Source organism: Megalobrama amblycephala, linkage group LG23 (genome assembly GCF_018812025.1).
Source record: "Megalobrama amblycephala isolate DHTTF-2021 linkage group LG23, ASM1881202v1, whole genome shotgun sequence".
NCBI lineage: Eukaryota > Metazoa > Chordata > Actinopteri > Cypriniformes > Xenocyprididae > Megalobrama > Megalobrama amblycephala.
This window is the reverse complement of record NC_063066.1, coordinates 5,674,515-5,695,305: the sequence shown is the minus strand read 5'-3', so window position 1 is coordinate 5,695,305 and position 20,791 is coordinate 5,674,515. Positions and strand designations below refer to the sequence as shown.

Sequence of the window (20,791 nt, the reverse complement as noted above, 5' to 3'; positions counted from 1 at the left end):
TCACATTTACCAGTAGAGCAATATTAGTTTGTGTCTGGAAAGAGAATTTGTTAAGCCTGCCCCCACTTATTTGGATATTATTTTCTATCCCTTCTATCTGGAGATGCTTCAAGAAAAAAGAAAATAGATTTCAAGGGAGGTTTGTGTACAGTATATGACATTAGTGCATCCTGAGCTCCACGACATTGTACTGTTCATGAACCGCTTAATTTTATCTTAAGCAAATGAATGGCTATTGATAGTCATTTTAATGAGGTTTTAAGATGGGTTTTGTTGACCTAAACTAAGAGTTAAATGTTTGGACACACTTTATGAAATTTGTTTCTTGTTAGCTTGCAAGCTTTCTAAATGCTTGTTGAAATATATGAGGTAATTAAATATACTTTTTGACCAGAGAGAAAAATGTGAACAGAGAAGAGCTAAAAACATATTTACAGTGGGTACGGAAAGTATTCAGACCCCCTTAAATTTTTCACTCTGTTATATTGCAGCCATTTGCTAAAATCATTTAAGTTCATTTTTTTCCTCATTAATGTACACACAGCACCCCATATTGACAGAAAAACACAGAATTGTTGACATTTTTGCAGATTTATTAAAAAAGAAAAACTGAAATATCACATGGTCCTAAGTATTCAGACCCTTTGCTTTGTCCATTTCTTCTAATCATCCTTGAGATGGTTCTACACCTTCATTTGAGTCCAGCTGTGTTTGATTATACTGATTGGACTTGATTAGGAAAGCCACACACCTGTCTATATAAGACCTTACAGCTCACAGTGCATGTCAGAGCAAATGAGAATCATGAGGTCAAAGGAACTGCCTGAAGAGCTCAAAGACAGAATTGTGGCAAGGCACAGATCTGGCCAAGGTAACAAAAAAATTGCTGCTGCACTTAAGGTTCCTAAGAGCACAGTGGCCTCCATAATCCTTAAATGGAAGACGTTTGGGACGACCAGAACCCTTCCTAGAGCTGGCCGTCCGGCCAAACTGAGCTATCGGGGGAGAAGAGCCTTGGTGAGAGAGGTAAAGAAGAACCCAAAGATCACTGTGGCTGAGCTCCAGAGGTGCAGTCGGGAGATGGGAGAAAGTTGTAGAAAGTCAACCATCACTGCAGCCCTCCACCAGACGGGGCTTTATGGCAGAGTGGCCCGACGGAAGCCTCTCCTCAGTGCAAGACACATGAAAGCCCGCATGGAGTTTGCCAAGATGGTGAGAAATAAGATTCTCTGGTCTGATGAGACCAAGATATAACTTTTTGGCCTTAATTCTAAGCGGTATGTGTGGAGAAAACCAGGCACTGCTCATCACCTGTCCAATACAGTGCCAACAGTGAAGCATGGTGGTGGCAGCATCATGCTGTGGGGGTGTTTTTCAGCTACAGGGACAGGACGACTGGTTGTAATCGAGGGAAAGACGAATGCGGCCAAGTACTGGGATATCCTGGACGAAAACCTTCTCCAGAGTGCTCAGGACCTCAGACTGGGCCGAAGGTTTACCTTCCAACAAGACAATGACCCTAAGCAAAATAATGAAGGAGTGGCTTCACAACAACTCTGTGACTGTTCTTGAATGACCCAGCCAGAGCCCTGACTTAAACACAATTGAGCATCTCTGGAGAGACCTAATATTGGCTGTCCACCAACGTTTACCATCCAACCTGACAGAACTGGAGAGGATCTGCAAGGAGGAATGGCAGAGGATCCCCAAATCCAGGTGTGAAAAACTTGTTGCATCTTTCCCAAAAAGACTCATGGCTGTATTAGATCAAAAGGGTGCTTCTACTAAATACTGAGCAAAGGGTCTGAATACTTAGGACCATGTGATATTTCAGTTTTTCTTTTTTAATAAATCTGCAAAAATGTCAACAATTCTGTGTTTTTCTGTCAATATGGGGTGCTGTGTGTACATTGAGGAAAAAAAATGAACTTAAATGATTTTAGCAAATGGCTGCAATATAACAAAGAGAGAAAAATTTAAGGAGGTCTGAATGCTTTCCATACCCACTGTAAATCAGTTCATTTGAGTTCAGTGGTTCAACATTAATATTATAAAGTGACATGAATACTTTTTGTGCACCAAAAAAAAAACCAAAGACTTTTCGACATTATCTGCGCCGATTTCAAAACACTGCTTTGGAGCTTTACGAATTGAATCAGTGAATCGGAGCGCCAAAGTCACGTGATTTCAGCAGTTTAGCAATTTCATAGGAGATCCAAATCTCTGATTAAAAACAAAAGATTCATAAAGCTCAGAAGCTTCATGAAGCAGTGTTTTGAAATCGGCCCAAGATGTTAAGTTGTTATTTTGGGTTTTTTGGCGCACAAAATGTATTCTTGTCTCTTTATAATATTAAGATTGAACCACTGAACTCACATGAACTGTTTCAAAAATGTTTTTAGCTTTATGGACTTTGAGAGTTTTAATGGCATTGCCGTCTATGCAGGCCTCACTGAGCCATCGGATTTCATCAACAATATCTTAATTTGTGTTCAGAAGATGAATGAAGGTCTTACGGGTGTAGAACAACATGAGGGTGAGTAATTAATTACATTTTTGGGTGAACTATCCCTTTAAGTAATACACTGGTTTTCAGGTATTGTGATTGTCAAAATTGCCAAGGTTAGATACCACTGTTATTGTTAAATCATAATAACTAGCCTATGTGATCTCCAACCTCAAACAATGCAATAAGCTTTCACATTTTTTTTCTTTTTTCTTTTCTCTGGTGAAAGACAGTCCAGATCAGATGGTCATATATGTGAAGGCCTACTTACACCATGCCATGTTCGTTTTACTATTTAATTGTTTTGAACATCTAAGTGCCGACCATGCTTTCAATTCATCGATTTTAAGCACGTCTAAATGCATTTGTTGTGTATATATATAGATAGATATGCTCTGTGTCTTTTACACATTGGTACACTAGAGGGCGTTGTTTGTAAAGAATGAGGTTCACCACACATCTGCGTGTGCTCATGGTCATTTCAGGCACTTATTTCTAAACTGTAACTAACAAAAAGGCTGTATCAGATCCTTGAGTATTTGCCCCAGCATTCATGACATGTAATGCATTTAATTTGTACAGTCTGTTAGTGGATAAACAGACTGCATGAGCGATTACTAACTAATAGTAAACAGTGATTGTGTGCTTAAACTACTGCCTCTTTTAGTTTCCCAATATATGGCCTACATCATGCAAATATTGTTGAATGTCATAATATTGTTTTTATTTTATTAGCCTATATTTACAGGTGTTTTACGATGATGACTGTCTTTTTTTATATAAAATTATTATAGGATAGCTATTAAATGTTTTTATAACATTTATTACTTTTTTTTTTTAAATCCAAACCCGAAAATCAAGAGCTGAATTATTGCAAAATATTATAAAATGATTGCAAATAATGAAGAAATGTTTTTACTGTGGCTGTCTGTTAACAATAGATTTGATTTCTATTCATGATCTGAGAAGTTTTACAATTAGATAGCTTAATTCAACCTTTTTTTGTAATGTATCTTTGATTTGCTAATTTTTTTTATAGTGAATATAGGGCAGAACATGCTATTTTTTCATCATGTTCCTCAAGTCAATAGGTAGCCTATTGATGGTCATCTGTTTAATTTAGCTTCTCTGAGTCAGCTAATGACTAGTAAAATAACCAATCTTGGCTTCTCCGTGTTCAAAGAGGGTTTAACACCAGTTAGTTCCAGGCAGGGGAACAATAATCACATTTTAACTCGCCTTCACACCCAGAGTGCTTACAAAAACTCCAACTGTTATAGCCTTTCAGCTGTGCACACTCTGCAATCAATTGCCAGAGGCAAAATTAATAGATGTTAATGGCCATTTGTATTTGAGGCAAAGGGGACAAAATTGGCCAGAGAAAGCTATTAATTATATGCAGAGGGACTGAGAAGGGAGGCACAAGAGGGCTGGAGACGGGCTGCTTTGGGGCTCAGTGGGGTCTGTGCCCTGCGTGGTTCACATGGGTTTCCGCTGGGTGGATTGTGAAAGGCCTGAGCAGGGGGGCTTTTGTGTGGCTCCTGAGCCACGATTGTTCCTTCTCAAAAGGGTGACATCTGTCCAGGGTTTCCGAGACTCTGATCCACCCCATTAGCCTCCATCCTCTCTCAACAACTTATTGCGTTTGTAACTGACAAATGAGACAAGGAGAGGCACTCGAGACATGTCAAGCCGCCAGATCAATGCCCAGTTCCCTTGATCTATGTCTGCTTCATTAAGACACCTTCATAAACTCCTTAACTGAGTTCAGATTCCTGAGTTCTCTTGCCATGATTATGATTTCTATCCAAAAATAAAAATAAGTGCTAGATGGGTTAACCATATTGAAGATTTCACTATTGATGCTCACCTAATAAAAATAAAAATCTCTTTTTCTCTCTTTTAGGCTCTTTTCTTCACTTGTAAGGAATATCCTTTATTGAAGAGTTCATTAAAATAGAGAAAATAATTATTTGATTGCTACAACAACAACAAGGGTATAAAAAGTAGGCTATTAATGCTGCAAATGATATGCTAATAGCAAATAATGGCATGGATGAATGTGGCGTGATTTTAATGCTATTTATTATTGGCATATTGTATTATTATTAGCCTATTATTATTATTATTTATTTATTTATTTATTATTTGCTGCAACGAATTTTTACATTTGTAGTTTGTAATTCTTACTGGTCGTACCGATGTTAGCGCTAGCCTATTTTAGCTAATAGCTACACATACGATAAATATTCAAATAAAACATTTCACAGTGTGTGAAAAATTATTATTAGGCTAAATGTAGTACACTTTTAGAATATGTTTAAATAGGCTATGAAACGATTTTTTAAATTAAACATTTCACAGTGTGTGAAAAAATATTAACGGAAATAAATATTTCTTGGCTATAAGAAGACTTTTTTTTTTTTTTTTTTTTTTTTTTTTGTAGAAGACAAGAAATTAATAATAGCCTAAAGGAATATCGTGACGAATTATGACGCGGTTAGCAAAACAAAATCTAAAAAAACCCTGCTTCCGCCTATCTCCCAAAAAAAAATGAAAATAAAAAATAGGCTATATAAAATAATAATAATTAAAAAAACAGCAATCTCACAGTGTAATAAAATTAAACAAATTGTTGATAAGCATAGCTAAGTCATCAGAAAGTTTTGAAGCTGTCTCATTTTAAAATGATCTAGCTCTTAACCTTCATAAATTCTGTTTTGACACATTCATTCATATGTTGTTGAACTCTTTTGCTCAAATACAGAATTTCTTTTACACAACACAAAATGGCTGTAATTAACTGAAGTGTGCGACGCTCTGCGCATGCGCACCACACCTCGCTGTCGGAGCTCCGCGAGCAGGTATTGAAGTTGGCTCATCATGACAAGCCCTGGCGCACAAGCTGACGGATCATCGATCATAAGAGCTCGCAGCGATCGGCATCGGAGGATCTGATGCCTGCTTCACATGAGACAGCTGACATGAAGGAGATGAGATCTGAATTACTTTAACACAACTGCTGACAGAAACTCACGCATTTGCAGCTATTGGAAGTGTATTGCAACCCACGAAACTGAAGGAGCCAAAGGAACCATATGAAGTTATGGATTGTAGAGGGACTATATAAATAATGTCTTTTTGACTTTTTTTTTTAAACGTCCATAATCGGTTACAAAGTGTTCGATTGTGTTCCATTTGAAATTCCATTCCATTCCATTGACTGAGAATTTTTATAAGCCATCATCACAATGTTCCACCACAATAAGAAGTGCTTCACTATTGAATCTCTTGTGGGTAAAGACTCCAATTCCTCAAGCGCCGCTGCGGATGAGCCCATCAGACCCACTGCTCTGAGGTTTACTGAATCCATCCATCCATCTCCTTTTGGGAGCTGCTTCCAGAACTCAGGCAGGACATTGTACAGCAGCAGCCCAGAGATGATGTTCACAGATCCGGCCACACATTCCACCAACTCCGGCCTGTCTCTGCGTCACCTCCAGATCCCCACACAGCCCTTCTTCAGTCCTCACCAGAGAGAAACCTTGAACTTCTACCCGTGGGTGTTGAGGAACAGATATCTGGGACATCGATTCCAAGGTAAAAATCTGTTTTGTCATGTTGAGGATGGAGTGAGAAATTAAAATAGGCTATTTATTGAGTTGAGAAGATTTAAAAGAGGTGTTCAGCAGCTCTTGGTCCAATTTTGATTTCAATGTTTTATTTTAACATCATTTCAAAATTGTTACAGACTATATGGCGATGCGCATACCTCTCATTTTATAGTATATATATAAAAATATAGATTTTAAAAAAGTAGCCTAATCCAGATCATAACCAAAATGATGCCGTGCAATAAAGGTTGTTAGCTTATTTAAAAAAGGTTTGATTTAAATTAGATGAAGCGTCCATTTTGCACGAATTGCATAATTATTATATAGTCGTCATTACATTATGAAATGCCACTAATTTATTTTGATCACATATTTAGCTTATGTTATTAAAGAAGGGAACGTTGTTCGATACAAATAGCTTTTTCCTGTTTGTTTGAAACATGCTTAGCTCTCACTGTGTATTATAATATAAATAATTCATTATTAAAGCATTATCTGTTTTCTGAAGCCTATACATTTTAAGTATTAAGTATAAACTGTTAATTAGGTTTTTACTTCAATTAAACTTTCATCTTAAGTTCATCCTTTTAGGATCATTTTATTAAAATAAAAATAGCACATCTAAATAATTATTTTACTGTTATTTGAATTTTTTTTGTAAATATTTGTGTGTGCATCTTCTTAATACCTCTAACATCATTTCCAGTTCTTTTTTTAAATGTACGATATACATTAACTAATTAAATAATTATATTACACTATTGTGGGTGGACAAAAATAATTATATGTGAATATTTTTATGAGGTAGTCAATGTGCAACAGGCAACTACTTTTATTTATATTTGTGATTCTTCCACAGACTAAACACATTTGTTATTATAAGGCTCATTAATATTTACAGCTCTTAAAATTACCATGATAAAAAGCAAACAACTGCTAATTACATTAGCTTTTTAAACAATTATTTGGACAAGTACTTCATGGATTTGATAGGCAACTAATTAAAAAAAAAAAAAAATCAGCCTTCAAATGTTTGTTCCTTTAAGAGCTTTATTTTAACTTGATTTAAATTTTTTATCACCATCTCTGTGAGATGAATGTTTCTTCAAACTTCTTTACATTATTACTATTAGTATTAAAAATCAAATACTAGAATATTATTGATAATCCTGTTTGCAGAGTCCTTTAAAAAAGTGTAATTGATACTGGCAGGTCCTGTTTACCAGGCAATTTGTTAAAGCTGCTATAGGTATCTCTGGCCGGTTTAACTTATCGGCTGTGATGGGAAGCCCAGCCACTTTTGCTGTAGGGTCCTGAGCTGCACCTCAGTCCTCGAGGGCATTGCTCAGGTAATTGGTGGAAGTCAGAGGTTGTTGTCACTATTACTCAGATCCGGGGTTCAGATAGAGCCTCTTTGTTTACACACAGAGCCGATCCACTCACTGATGGTGTCCAATAACCTAGAAAACTACTGTTTAGACAAGACTAAATGCAGCCGTGGGGATTGGGTGGGAAAGGATCACCTATCGAAGAGAGTGTCAGCGCTAATGTGTCCATAGGTTTTAACTGAATGGGAAAAGAGATGCGTCCATGTCCTCGGATCCGTCATGCGGGACAAGGTAAACAGGATCCCAGACCGGCCTGCTGTTGTACATGAGCAGGGTTTCGTGTTATGGGTACGTTTCACAGACTGTGACCGTGGCACTGATGCATTTTTTTTCTGAGATTTGTGCGCTATCGGGTTACAATAAAAATCTGTAAGGTAAACAGAGTCATCAGCAGACTCAACGCTGTTGATTGTCATTCTTTAAGGGCTCATTCCAAATCATAACTTATGAATATAAGGGAACAATGTAATAATAATGTAATAAAATAACAATAATAAAAGTCAAGTTTATATATCTAAAAAATACTGGGTTAAAAACAACCCAAGTTGGGTTCAAAATGGACAAACCCAGTGATTGGGTTAAATGTTTGCCCAACGTTCTGGGTAGTTTTATTTAACCCAATTATTGTTTAAAAATTACTATATGGCTGGCTTAATATAGGTTGGAAATTAAAAATCAGACACATAATTTCTAGAGGCAACAATAATAATCAAAAGGTGAACATTTATTAATAAGCAATTTAGTAAATGTTTATTGTTTAATTATTATTCATTAAACCTATTAATAAATATTCACTTATTAAACATATTAATAAAATGAACCCAAAATATGTCGGAAATTAACATTTAAGCAAGTAATACAGTCATTTTTAAATACAATAGTTGAGTTAAATAAAACTACCCAGCAGGTTCGTCAAACATTTAACCTAACCATTGGGTTAAAACAACCCAAATGCTGGGTTTGTCCATTTTCAACCCAACTTGGGTTGTTTTTTAACCCAGCATTTTTTAGTGTGTGTAAAAAATAAAAAATATATATATATATATATATATATATATATATATATATATATATATATATATATATATATATATATATATATATATATACACTGTTAATATATGTAACTAATATATATATTATTATATTATTACATTGTTATTACATTATTACATTCATCTATCTCTCGTGTGTGTATTCTATATATATATATATATATATATATATATATATATATATATATATATATATAATTTATATATAAGAAAGAGATAGATAGATGAATGTAATAATGTAATAACAATGTAATAATATAATAATATATATATATTTACAGTGTTATCAGCAGATTTTTAATACTATTGACTGATTGAACGGTCATTTTTAGAGGCCTCATTCCAAAGCATAATGTAATGAAAATAACATAACAATGTAATAATAATGTAATAACATAATACCAGTAACAGCAGATAATAACAGTTAAGTCTTTTTGTACTTTGATATATATATATATATATATCAAAGTACAAAATGTATACACACACACAAACAAACATATATATATATATATATATATATATATATATATATACATATATATATATAATAGCATCTCCCCCCCCCCCAAATATTTAATCAAAATTTCAGAAGGCAGTGTAATGGGGAACTCTCATTCTGTAAGAGAGACCAAAGGGTACAGCCTCTTTCTTTCCCACTATAGGCCACCCTTCTCCCTGCCTCTAATGAGAACCGCACTGACAAGACCAAGCTTGTTTGTGCCAAGGGAATGGTAGTAAAGCTGATCTGGGTGCCATCTGGTTCCCTTTTCCTCATGTTGGGGGCTTTCTTGCCGTGGATAGGCCAGTTTGAGTCCAAACCCCCGGAGGGTCTCCCAGCACTTCAGGAGGCTTGAGTCTCTGTCAGTGTTCTGGCCTGCTACTCGTCTGATCCACCACCTCTCTCGCGAGACACGGAGGTGATGCCACACATGCTGATGATGCCAGGCCGGGAGCACTGAGCGTACACGAATAAGATTGCGCTTTGATTTTAAAGTTTCGGAAAGTTGCCACTGAGGTGGGTTTTGGTTGGTTGGCGCTCAGTGCACCTTGAGGAAGGTTTAAGGAGGGCTTTTCAACACCTTCAAACCGCGCAGAACTCATTATTTACATTCTTTCACCCAGCTCCCCTCATTTTTGCACGGAGATGTCTCCATTGTTTTTGCCTCTGGTGTTCAAAGCGTTTTCAGCACACCAGCTGAAAGCAGTTGTCAATGACAGTGCTGTGACAGAAAATATGCACCTTTTAGTAAAATAGAAGCAAAGCGCAAACATTATTTGGGAAGTCTCTGCTAATGAAGGCTTGCGACAGCGACCATTACGAACTAGTCATTCTGTGCATGGAAACAAACACCCTGAATGTTGCAACTGGCCAAAAATGTAAGTCTTTTCTGCAGTGGGATGCCTAGAAATGTGTGTATGTTAAGCAGTGTTTGAGGCTGAGAGCTGAAGTTGCTTCTCTGTGATGGTTTAATGCTCCTCTGAAAGGAGTCAGTTCAAAGCTATTGTCTGCAGATAAAGGCTTGGTTTCGGAGTTTTTAAAGACTTAAAGTCCGAGCAGCCTCTCGCTAATCCTCTTTTCATCTTCTGGTGATGCCATTAGTAAGCTTTTGTGCTCAGAATTGGTACATCATTGTGCTTTCTTTGATGATCAGTGCTAAAAATGTGAATGGGTTCTGTGTAAACTGAACTCTTATGGCTAACAAGTTGGATTTGGATTAAATCAGTTGATCCAAATGTGTGGTTAGAGTGAGCCTTTGGAATTGTGAAAGTATTTCTGGGCACTGGATATATTTTATAACTTCCATGTAATGTCGTAATGTGCTTTTAGCAATCGCCACTGGCAATTTCAGCAGCTTCACGGCCTATATGTGTGGGCATGGACCAAATTGCATGCTTGGAAAAAGTCGTTATTGAAGCAAACGCCTATTCGAGACGTTTGCATGTTACCGATGTACATTTGCGGTTGCACACCTGATGCGAACGTTGAAACATTTTGGTTGTTTTTTCATTGACAAAAGATCACGGTCTGTCGCTTCTGTCCTCCCTGTAACCGCTCCGCGAGAATATTTTGTTTATACGTGATTGCGGTCGTCATCTTTCTGAAGACTCTTTCAAGCATAGCTCTCCAAACACTGAAGTGGTCACGTCAATTACACATCCATTTGTTTATGAAAAATGTTTTTCTCTCTTTGTGTGTTTGCAATAAACGGCGCACGTACTCTGCCCTCCAGATGTCGTCTGGGGTCGAGCGAAAATCACGTTTGCCCTGATGCTGATGGAGACAAAATTTTACTATTGCCTCATGTTGAATATAATCAGACCAAATGTAGGGGATTTAGATTTGCTTAACTGACAATTAACATATTCATCACAAATGTTTTTGCATCTTTTCAACCATGGATGTCTATTGATTTTTTAGCAGCCGTGCATTTGTATGAAAATCAGGGTAATGCCATATATTAGGAGGGCCGAAGGTTAAAGACTCATCTTTGAATGCACAGAGAGCTGAATGATGCGGCGCGAACACACTTTACATCAGCCGTGTCTGGAACCGACCTGGAATTATTCAAATCAACTCATGTGGCTCAATTAAGACATGCAATCCTGCGCTTAATGTCTGCAATGCTGCGCCTATGCAAAACACTTATTTTGTATAAATGCATAAGGAGCATTTGGATGATACATCTGTTAAATGAAGAAATGTCAATGCAATGGCTGCCATTATTATTTTAAAAGCTCTGAAAGAATTTTAATGAATGCACATCACACACACATGTAATTTAAAGGAAGCAGTCCAATTTGGATGCCAATTTAACACTGAAATTTTCCTGAATGTATACATTTTCTTTGTTATTGTCATTTATTTACTTTAAATCCCATCCACTGGCTAATTAACATGTCCCACCCTGCTTCTTGTCTCCAGGTGACGACGGTAGCCCGGAAAACCTGCTGCTACACGGGCCTTTCTCTCGCAAGCCCAAGCGCATCCGCACGGCCTTCTCCCCGTCGCAGCTGCTACGGCTGGAACGTGCCTTTGAGAAGAACCATTACGTGGTGGGAGCTGAGCGGAAGCAGTTAGCCAACGGGCTGTGCCTGACAGAGACACAGGTGAGGAGGCAGAGGCGTCAGGGTCGATCCCTTCACCGCACACGGCTGCATTCCACCGCACACACACGCTGCTCGCTAACGGCACGGGATGTGAACACACATTTACTCATCTAGTTTTCTCACAGGACGGAAGTATTCATCATTCATTGCCTTGGGATAGGCCGTATAAATTCCAAAGCATGTATACAACATGCATTTATTGGTTATTTTCACAATCGGCTTCACAAACATTCACATATGTACTCGTGTAGGATTGTTAGGCTTGAGCAATACCTGTTGTGACATACGGAGGGGTTCAAATGGCTGACAATCAGGGATTAAGAAATGGAATAATAAAAAAAAAAAACTAAGAAATAAATGTTATGACATAAAATAAGAAACTTATTTTAGACTTTTGGACACATGCTGTGAATCTTTCTTTTAATGAGTTATTTTGTTACTTTTATTTTGGATGTTTTTTTTTAAATATACAGTTTTTAATTAAAAGTTTGTTCAAATGTTCATGCTGATAACATAATTTGTAATTATTTTAATTTTTTTTTTTTTTTTTTTTTAAAAAGCAAAGCATTTTCACTTGTGGTTTCAGACTTATTTTTGGACACTTGCTATAAACCTTTTTAATTAGTAATTAAGTTTTTACAGCGACTTTTTATTTTGGATGTTTTTTTTATATAGTTTTATCCAGATACATTTTTAAATTAAAAAATGTAAATCTTTAATTAAAATTTTCATTCAAATGTTCATTTGTAATGATTTTTATTAAACTATTAAAATGCAAAGCACTTTCACTAGTGGTTTCAGACTTAGGGACAGCTTCTGTAAACCTTTGCAATTAGTTATTTTATTTTTACAGTTATTTTTATTTTAGATGTTTTTTTTTAAAGTTTTATCCATAGCAATTACACATGTTTCCACACATTGTGCAATCGTGATACATGATTTCCTCACCAGATTGAGAGATTACGTCAACAATCACATTTCACATAAGCAACAGGCATAAGCATGTTTTTATATGGAATAATATTGTGCCGCAAAAGTATTTTTAATAGCAAACACAGTATGGGGGTGATATGCTTAGTAAAATATATATATATATATATATATATATATATATATATATATATATATATATATATATATATATATATATATACCCTCAACCCAAAATTTATTCAGACCCTTTGAACATTTCATTCATTAATACAGTTTATCCACTATAGTTTAAAAAAATGGTAATAAAATATGACAAGATCTCAGAGTTAAACTGTGTCAGAAAAAAATAATCTTAATTATGTCAGATAATGGTCAGGTCAAAGTGTCTGAATAATTTTTGGTCCCAATTTATTATAAATTTTACTGGTAATCCACTGTATGAAGAATTTTTGGGTATAATGTGTCACAGTTTACTTTATTTTGCTATCCTCACTTACATAAATGAACCATAGTGTCCTGCACCCACTAGTAAAAATATATCAAAAATGTCTGAATAATTTTTGGTTTGACTGTATATTAACTATTATTATTATATTGAAACAAGCTCTCTTTCTGGTTCTTGTTCAGGTGAAAGTGTGGTTCCAGAACAGAAGGACCAAGCACAAGAGACAGAAGCTGGAGGAAGAGTCACCAGACTCGCAGCAGAAGAGGAAGGGTAGTCAACACGTGAGCCGCTGGAGGGTGGCCACGCAGCAGGGCAGCCCTGAGGACATTGACGTCATTTCAGAAGACTGACATCGTACGGCTGCGTTATCTCGGGTAATAAACATCAGTCGTGTTGATGGAGCCCTGCCACAAAGATATTTTTCAGACAGACAGTGTCATGAATTGAACTTGGTGTGTAAACTAAGGAACCGAGTCACCGTCGGCTGCTGCTGACTTCTGATCAGGCACAACAGAACAAAGGACGTCAGCAGCTGAACTGCTCATTAAGACTTGACTGTATGCAATACACATGGACCTCTTCATATCGGATCACGTTCCATCTCAGAGCAATGAAGACTTTTTTTGTACGCTTATTTTTTTGTTTTTTTGTAAGTTTTCACTACTATCTTGCTCCTTTGTTATCAGTCAGAACATTTCCATCATAAAGAAGTATACTGGATGACAAAAGTAATAATAAACACCTTAATGAATAGATTGATAAATGTTTTGTAGTGTTAAATTGATTTAGACATTCAATGGCCGCAGTCTAACACCAATAGGGCGATCCAGTGTGTGAATGAAATATCACTCATAGATGTACTTCTGAAAAATGTTGTGATACGTATTTTACAAAATGTCAGTCATTCTTTTATAAACCAGGCAGATTTTGGGCAAGTGGTGAAATACCCTCACAGTCAGATATACATTTGAAATGGTTCTATTTATTCTGAATGAGTGAACTTTTCTATGCATTTGAGCTCCGAACCCAAAATTTAATTTTGTGTTTTACATCTGGGTTAAAGCTTACTGAAGATTTTACACGTGTTGTGTGAGAATTATTTTTCTTTCATGTTTGTTACCACAATGGCTCTTGAACTGAGTTCAAATATCAGTGAACTAGAAGCTTAGGAAATGTTTGAATTTCTCTTTACTCAATTAAATACGTGAAAAAAAAAAGAAAAAAAAAATGCAGTCTAACCTCTAAGACCCAGAATGGTTTGTAGCACTTCATAACAGATTGTTTCTTTTTTTGGGTTTTCTTTAAGGTGTTAAGCACTGTAGTCCCATCTGTTTGTCTTCATTGTTCAGGAATCTTTTTGGTATGTGTTTGTTTTACTTTTTTTCCGCCAGACTATTAGATAATAAAACTTTAACTTAAAGACTGTTTGGAAATTATTTATAATATGGTCTACAGAATGGCTTGGGAACCTTATTTAGCAGATATTTATAGTTTCAATAGACAATACTTTTGCATTCCTGATGAACCACAGCTTAATTGGTTCAGTAACATAAAAAATAGGTATCATTAGGCATAAATCCTTTCAATAATAGTGTACTTACATGCTCACTGAACATATAAATGCTTGAAAGCGAACACAAACATCTCCACCTTTGGATTTACATGTGCAAACAGTGTCACGCCAAAACCTGTGCAAAACATCACAGTATCAAATGTCATCACCGGCACTGGGCTGTGAAAATACTTATAAAAACGTCTCTGAGTTGTTTGTTTTATTTAACGTGTGTTTTGTATGATTTCACTGTTTGCTTAAAGTAAGTGTGATCTGCTGGCTCACTAAAATCATTTCTATAGATAACGCTGATTTGGCCCTCAAAAGCATGTTTTTGCTGCTTAATATTTGTGTGGAAACCGGATGCACTACAATTTTTTTTTTTTTTAAATAAAGAAATGAATACTTTTATTTAGCAAGGATGCATTAAATTGATTAAAAGTGACATCTATTTCAAATAAATGATCTCTCCTGTTCATCAAATAATGCTGAACAAAATTTCCACAAACATATTAAGCAGTATAACTGTTTTTAACATTGATAATAATAATGCACACTAAAAAATGCTGGGTTAAAAACAACCCAAGTTGGGTTGAAAGTGGACAAACCCAGCGATTGGGTTGTTTTAACCCAGTGGTTGGGTTAAATGTTTGTGCAATGTGCTAATTTAACCCAACTATTATTTAAAAATTACTGAATTGCTCACTTAAAATGAACCCAAAGTGTGTTGGAAATTAACATTTATTAATACATTTAATGAATAATAATTAAACAATACACATTTATTAAATTGTTTATTAATAAATGTTCACCTTTTGATTATTATTGTTGCCTCTAGTAATTATGTGTCTGATTTTTAATTCCCAACCTATTTTGGGTTCATTTTAAGCTAGCCATATAGTCATTTTTAAGTAATAGTTGAGTTAAACATTTAAACATTTAACCCAATCGCTGGGTTTCCATTTTCCATTTTCAACCCAACTTGGGTTGTTTTTAACCCAGCATTTTTTAGAGTGCATTTTAAAATGTATTTAAATAGAAAACAATTATTTTAAATGTTAATAATTTTTCACAATACTTCCTTTTTTACTCTATTTTTGATCAAATAAATGCAGCCTTGAGGAGCAAAAGAGACTTCTTTAAAAAACATTAAAAAAAAAAAATTATTCCAAACTTTTGAGCAGTATTGTATACATACATATATATATTTCAGTCATCTGAAAATGCATCCTTGTCACCTTTATGTACTGTAATTTACACCTGCTAATCCTGAAGGGCCTGAGCGACAGAAATATATTAAATATGCATTTATGCATCACCTTGGATGTTAATACATAGCCTCATTATCAGTTGCAATGCCTATAAACTGTGAAAGATAATATAAGAACAATCTATTCCTATTCCCTTTAATTGAAGAAAAAGTCTCCAGGAAACAACACTTCTGAAATACACACACACACACACACAACATACAACACTTCAGACAGATAATAGGCTTCATTTAATCTAAAACACCCACTCCATGAAAAACATAACTCACTTGAACACTATACAGTAAACAAAGACTGTTTCTATCTTACCGATTCTGTTTCAGATAGGCAGCTATTTAGTTCTGAGTATGAGTGTATATGATTGTGTATTACATTTTGTGTGGGTAGTCAAACTTCACCAATGTAACGTAACCATCAAAGTCACAGTGTTTGTGTATGCAAAATCACCACTGTCAGTCTGTATGAATAATGATAGCACAGACAGGACGCTATCAGTGCACATGATGATCACTCTGAAGACTGCAAGAGTGATTTTAACACAGGTATGATGCATCATATGTGAATTACCGGCAATCAGCCAGTGCAAAAAGATATTAAGTGTGTAAATAGTTTAGACTGACTGACTGCGTGAAGTCACCGTATATTCTGTTTCAGAATATACTTCTGTGTCAAAGCACACTGCTTTAAACAAATGCTCATTAATATTATGAGGGCTATGTTACTTACAAATATTTCCGACTAGCTACCTGCCCCCATGTTGTTGCCATGGATATGAAGAGGTGTAAACAAAAGAACAGATGGTTGAAAGCATGTAGGTGTAGAGAGCAGTCTGTGATGTTTCCCAACTATGTTAAGTGAAATAATTCATCTAACTCACAGTAATTTGATCTGGACTCATGCCAAATGGGGAGCGGGCCACTGATTTTGCTTCACCAAGTTAATCAGAACTAGTACTGCTTCTTATTAATCTGTCTATGATGACCATGATAAAGTTGTCGCAATTCTTTTCGTGCATAAATTATATGTGCTTTTCTGAGAAATGTTGCTATAATTCACCTGACAGCATTGCGCACTCTCTTTCCTATAAATGTTGAAAACAAAATTGGTCACTGATTGCAATTAATAAAACAATTACTTTGATACATAAATATACAAAAAAGTGCTTTTGTTAATTTCTATAACTTTTATAATTGATAGCATTTAGTGAAACTTCTAATTTAAATGCTGTTCAAAAGTTTGGGGTTGATAAAGAAGTCTCTTATGCTTACCAGAGCTATATTTACTTCAGCAAAAATACAGTAAAAACTGTAAAATTGTGAACTATTATTAGAATGTAAAAGAAGTGTTTTCTATTTGAATATGTTTTAAAATGTAATTTATTCCTGTGATCAAAGCTGAATTTTCAGCATCATTACTCCAGTCTTCAGTGTCACATGATCCTTCAGAAATCATTCTAATATGATGAAACATTTCAAGAAAACAATTGTGCTTAATATTTTTTTAATTTGCTTAATACAACTCCTTAATATTTTTGTGGAAACATTTTTTTCAGGATTCTTTGATGAATAGAAACTTATAAAAGTTTACTAAGAGATTATAAAGTTTTAGGCAGAATATTTGCATTTAAAAAAGTATTTGTATGTTAGTCCCTGTGCTCGTTGTGTTCTGTCTTCCGGTTTATATTTCCATAGCATTAAGGTAAGATTTTAACGAATTTATGAATCAACATTTAGTTTTAAAATCTTCCCGGTCTACTGACATTTGTTATGACATCTGCTTCAAACATTACAAAGAACATGATAACTTTTGTTTACTCTAAAATAAATAAATCCACGTCACCAGCTAATTGACCCTTCGCAAAGACCCGCCCCCCTTAGTTACTGTTGCTTTGTCTGACAAGCCATGGCGCTGTTACGCCACACATAGTAAAAAATACATCGTGGAGCGAAGAGGATACTGACAACACATTGACAGACAAGACAGAACAGGTTACTTATGATATTAAACAAAGTCCCAGCTTTCAAACTGTGAAATTTTTTAAGAAATTCGAACAATAAAAACAGTTTTGTGACTCTTTAATGTGTCGTGACAGATAGCTGTAGCACCTCAGCTCAAGCAGCTCGTGAACCGATCATCTCTTCCTACTAGTTCATTTATAGAATCAAATAAACATGAATGAACATCAGAAGGAATGTTGTTTCAAACGCGGAAAGACGTCAGTAAACACCATTTTTCAAGTTTAAGTCCATCGAGGTTAATCTTCTAACTCCTGACTGCTTTGTCGGACAAAATGGTGGATTCGGCATTATGATTGGTTAGATCGCTTGTTAATCAAACTCCCGGCAAAGGGTCAATTAGCTACTCTTCGATAGCCATGCCATAGAAATGTACAGAGTTACGCAAAAACGGAAGTTCAAACACAGTTCTAAAGATGGACAAAGTCCCTTTAAGACAAGTCATTTCACTCGGCGGCCATTTTTGAATCGCCTCTTGGGCATTCAAGTGCCGCTCCTAACTCTTTGAATGGGGAAACATAAAATTCTCCAAAGCTGTTTGCCAAGATTTCGATTAAATTTCATATTTGAAATCACCAATGAAATCTGTCAACAACTGTCTCATAAATTTTGCTTCTAAACGCTCGAATCATGACAAAAAACGGTATATTTCAGGCTAGATCAAACTAATACGCATGCGCAGTCCTGCGCTCGTTGTCTTTTGACTTCCGGTTTGTATTTCAACAGGGATCTTATGTATTTATGAATGAACTGCTCATTTTAAAATCTTCCCGGTCTATTGACATTTGTTAAGACATCTGCTTTAAACATAACAATGCTCATGATAACTTTCATTAACTCTACAACAGGTAAATCCACTTCACCAGCTAATTATTCTTTGACAGCGTTGCCATAGAAATATACAGGGCTACAGCAAAAACGGAAGTTCAAAGACAATATTCTAAAGATGGCGGCACTCTTGTTTCTCTGGAAAATAGGAACCGAAGCTTCTAACGGCCGCTGCAGTGACGCGATGACTTTACCAGTCGGCGATTGGCTCTTATTCCGCCATATTGCGCGTTGCACATTCTCCCATTTAAAACAATAATAAGATTGACGCGTCTTGTGTTATTCTATAGTCTTTGAGATGGCGGCGCGCTTGTTTTTCTAGCGCATAAAGTCTATTGGAAGATATTAATAGACAGTCATTTAATGATTAATTTTGCTGTTAAAATTATTGATTTAAATATGTTTTCTTTATAAGTTGGTGTAATTTATGATCTCCGTGGGTTACAAAAACCCTATCTAGTTGTTTATCTATCAAACAGTGACTCATTTGCCTCATTTGTGGCTGTATCAACTGCAGCTGAGCAATTACCATGTGTTTAGAGGGTGAGAACATACAGTACCTCAGCGAGGCTATAAACAGTGTCACTGTACAATACTGTATGTGTTTTAATTACGAGTATACATCAAATTATTTGAATAACTGTGCAAATGACTTAATTTATGAGTTTCTTTCTTCTGTCGAACACAAAAGAAGATATTTTGATAATCAAACAGTTGACGGCACCCTTTGACTTCCATAACAATAGTATGGAAGAAGTCAATGGGTGCCGTCAACTGTCTGTTTTCAAAATGTCTTAAACAGAAGAAAGAAACTCATACAGGTTTGGAACAACATGAGGGTGAGTAAATGATGTCAAAATGTAAATTTTTTGGGTGAACTATCACCTTAACAACACTTCTATTAGATTATGGATTATGATGATTTACGAGATCCACTGGAAAATAAAAACATGACGGAAAACAAGATGGAAGATCCTATACGTTAAGATTTATTACTTTTCCAAGGCAGAATTATTTGGGATATGATGTACAAAAGGGGTTATAAAATTGTTGTACGCCCTTGCTGTGTCCAGATGACAGGATAAAAATTTGGTATGTGGGTGGGTATGCTGAATTGGGGATGTTTAGACTTGAGAAGGGGGAAGTACATGCTAGCTGCGATTGAGTCTATTGTGCAACATACAGTAGGGAGGGCCTCCTCTTTTGCCTATGGGACAAATTATGAACCATTTTTTTTTACAGCTACTCAATTCCAGGTCAGTTTATTGAAACCGAAACCATTTCCAGTACGTTCTTTTTATTCATCCATGTGATGTCTGTGGAAATGGCCTGAAATGTGTTTACTTTCTTCTTTTTCTCAACATTTTTTCTTTTTTTGAGGGGTGGGGGGTGGATGTGCCACATGAAATTGCTGCATCTGATGATACCATGACAAGAAGCAGTGTGATTTACAACACAAATGATATGATAATTGCAGGCTGGCAACTTTCAGGAGCTAGTTAGCCAGTTTTATGGACTGGAAGAGCTTGTTTCCTCTGCTGCCACCTGTTTGGTCTGCACCGATTGGCTGCGGGGCACTTGAGAAAAGGAAAGCAGCCACCCAATTATAGGGTACATGCCAGTCAAGTCTAGAAGAGTAATTGATTGGTTTTTGTGAATCATTGTTAGGAGCTCTAATTAATGTACAATGACTGTTGCCGATCCAAAATCCACGAGCTAAACCAAACACGCTCATCAGCGGTTAAATCGATCTTTCGAACGCAAATTGCTTCTGACTTTGTGCTTTCGCAACAATATTTTGATTGGCGAGGCTTTTTTGTGTACCCAAAACAGTCAGTGAGAGTTTTCTGTTTTGATTACAAATATTTGAATTATTGCAGACATGCCGCTTTGCTTCTTTGAAAACATACCAGCTTCTTTTGTGAGTGTCTGCGTGTTTGTTAAACACACAGACAGAGTAATTACACAGAAACATCAGTTAATAGCGTGTTGAATGGACAAAGACAGCAGAGAAGAATCAAAAGAATCATAACAATCATTCACGTCTTTGCAGATAGAAATGTTGTCTTTCAG

At 35.8% G+C, this 20,791-nt stretch overlaps 1 protein-coding gene across 1 annotated transcript; it reads left to right on the top strand.

Annotated features, from left to right (window-relative positions):
- The first annotated feature begins 5,271 nt into the window (after nt 1–5,271).
- emx3 (empty spiracles homeobox 3) lies at nt 5,272–14,472 on the top strand. The gene is made up of 3 exons (XM_048177029.1): nt 5,272–6,106; nt 11,490–11,674; nt 13,235–14,472. Exons 1-3 carry the CDS (start codon nt 5,758–5,760, stop codon nt 13,400–13,402), a joined length of 702 nt encoding a protein of 233 aa, XP_048032986.1. The 5' UTR covers nt 5,272–5,757; the 3' UTR covers nt 13,403–14,472.
- The last annotated feature ends 6,319 nt before the right edge of the window (nt 14,473–20,791 follow it).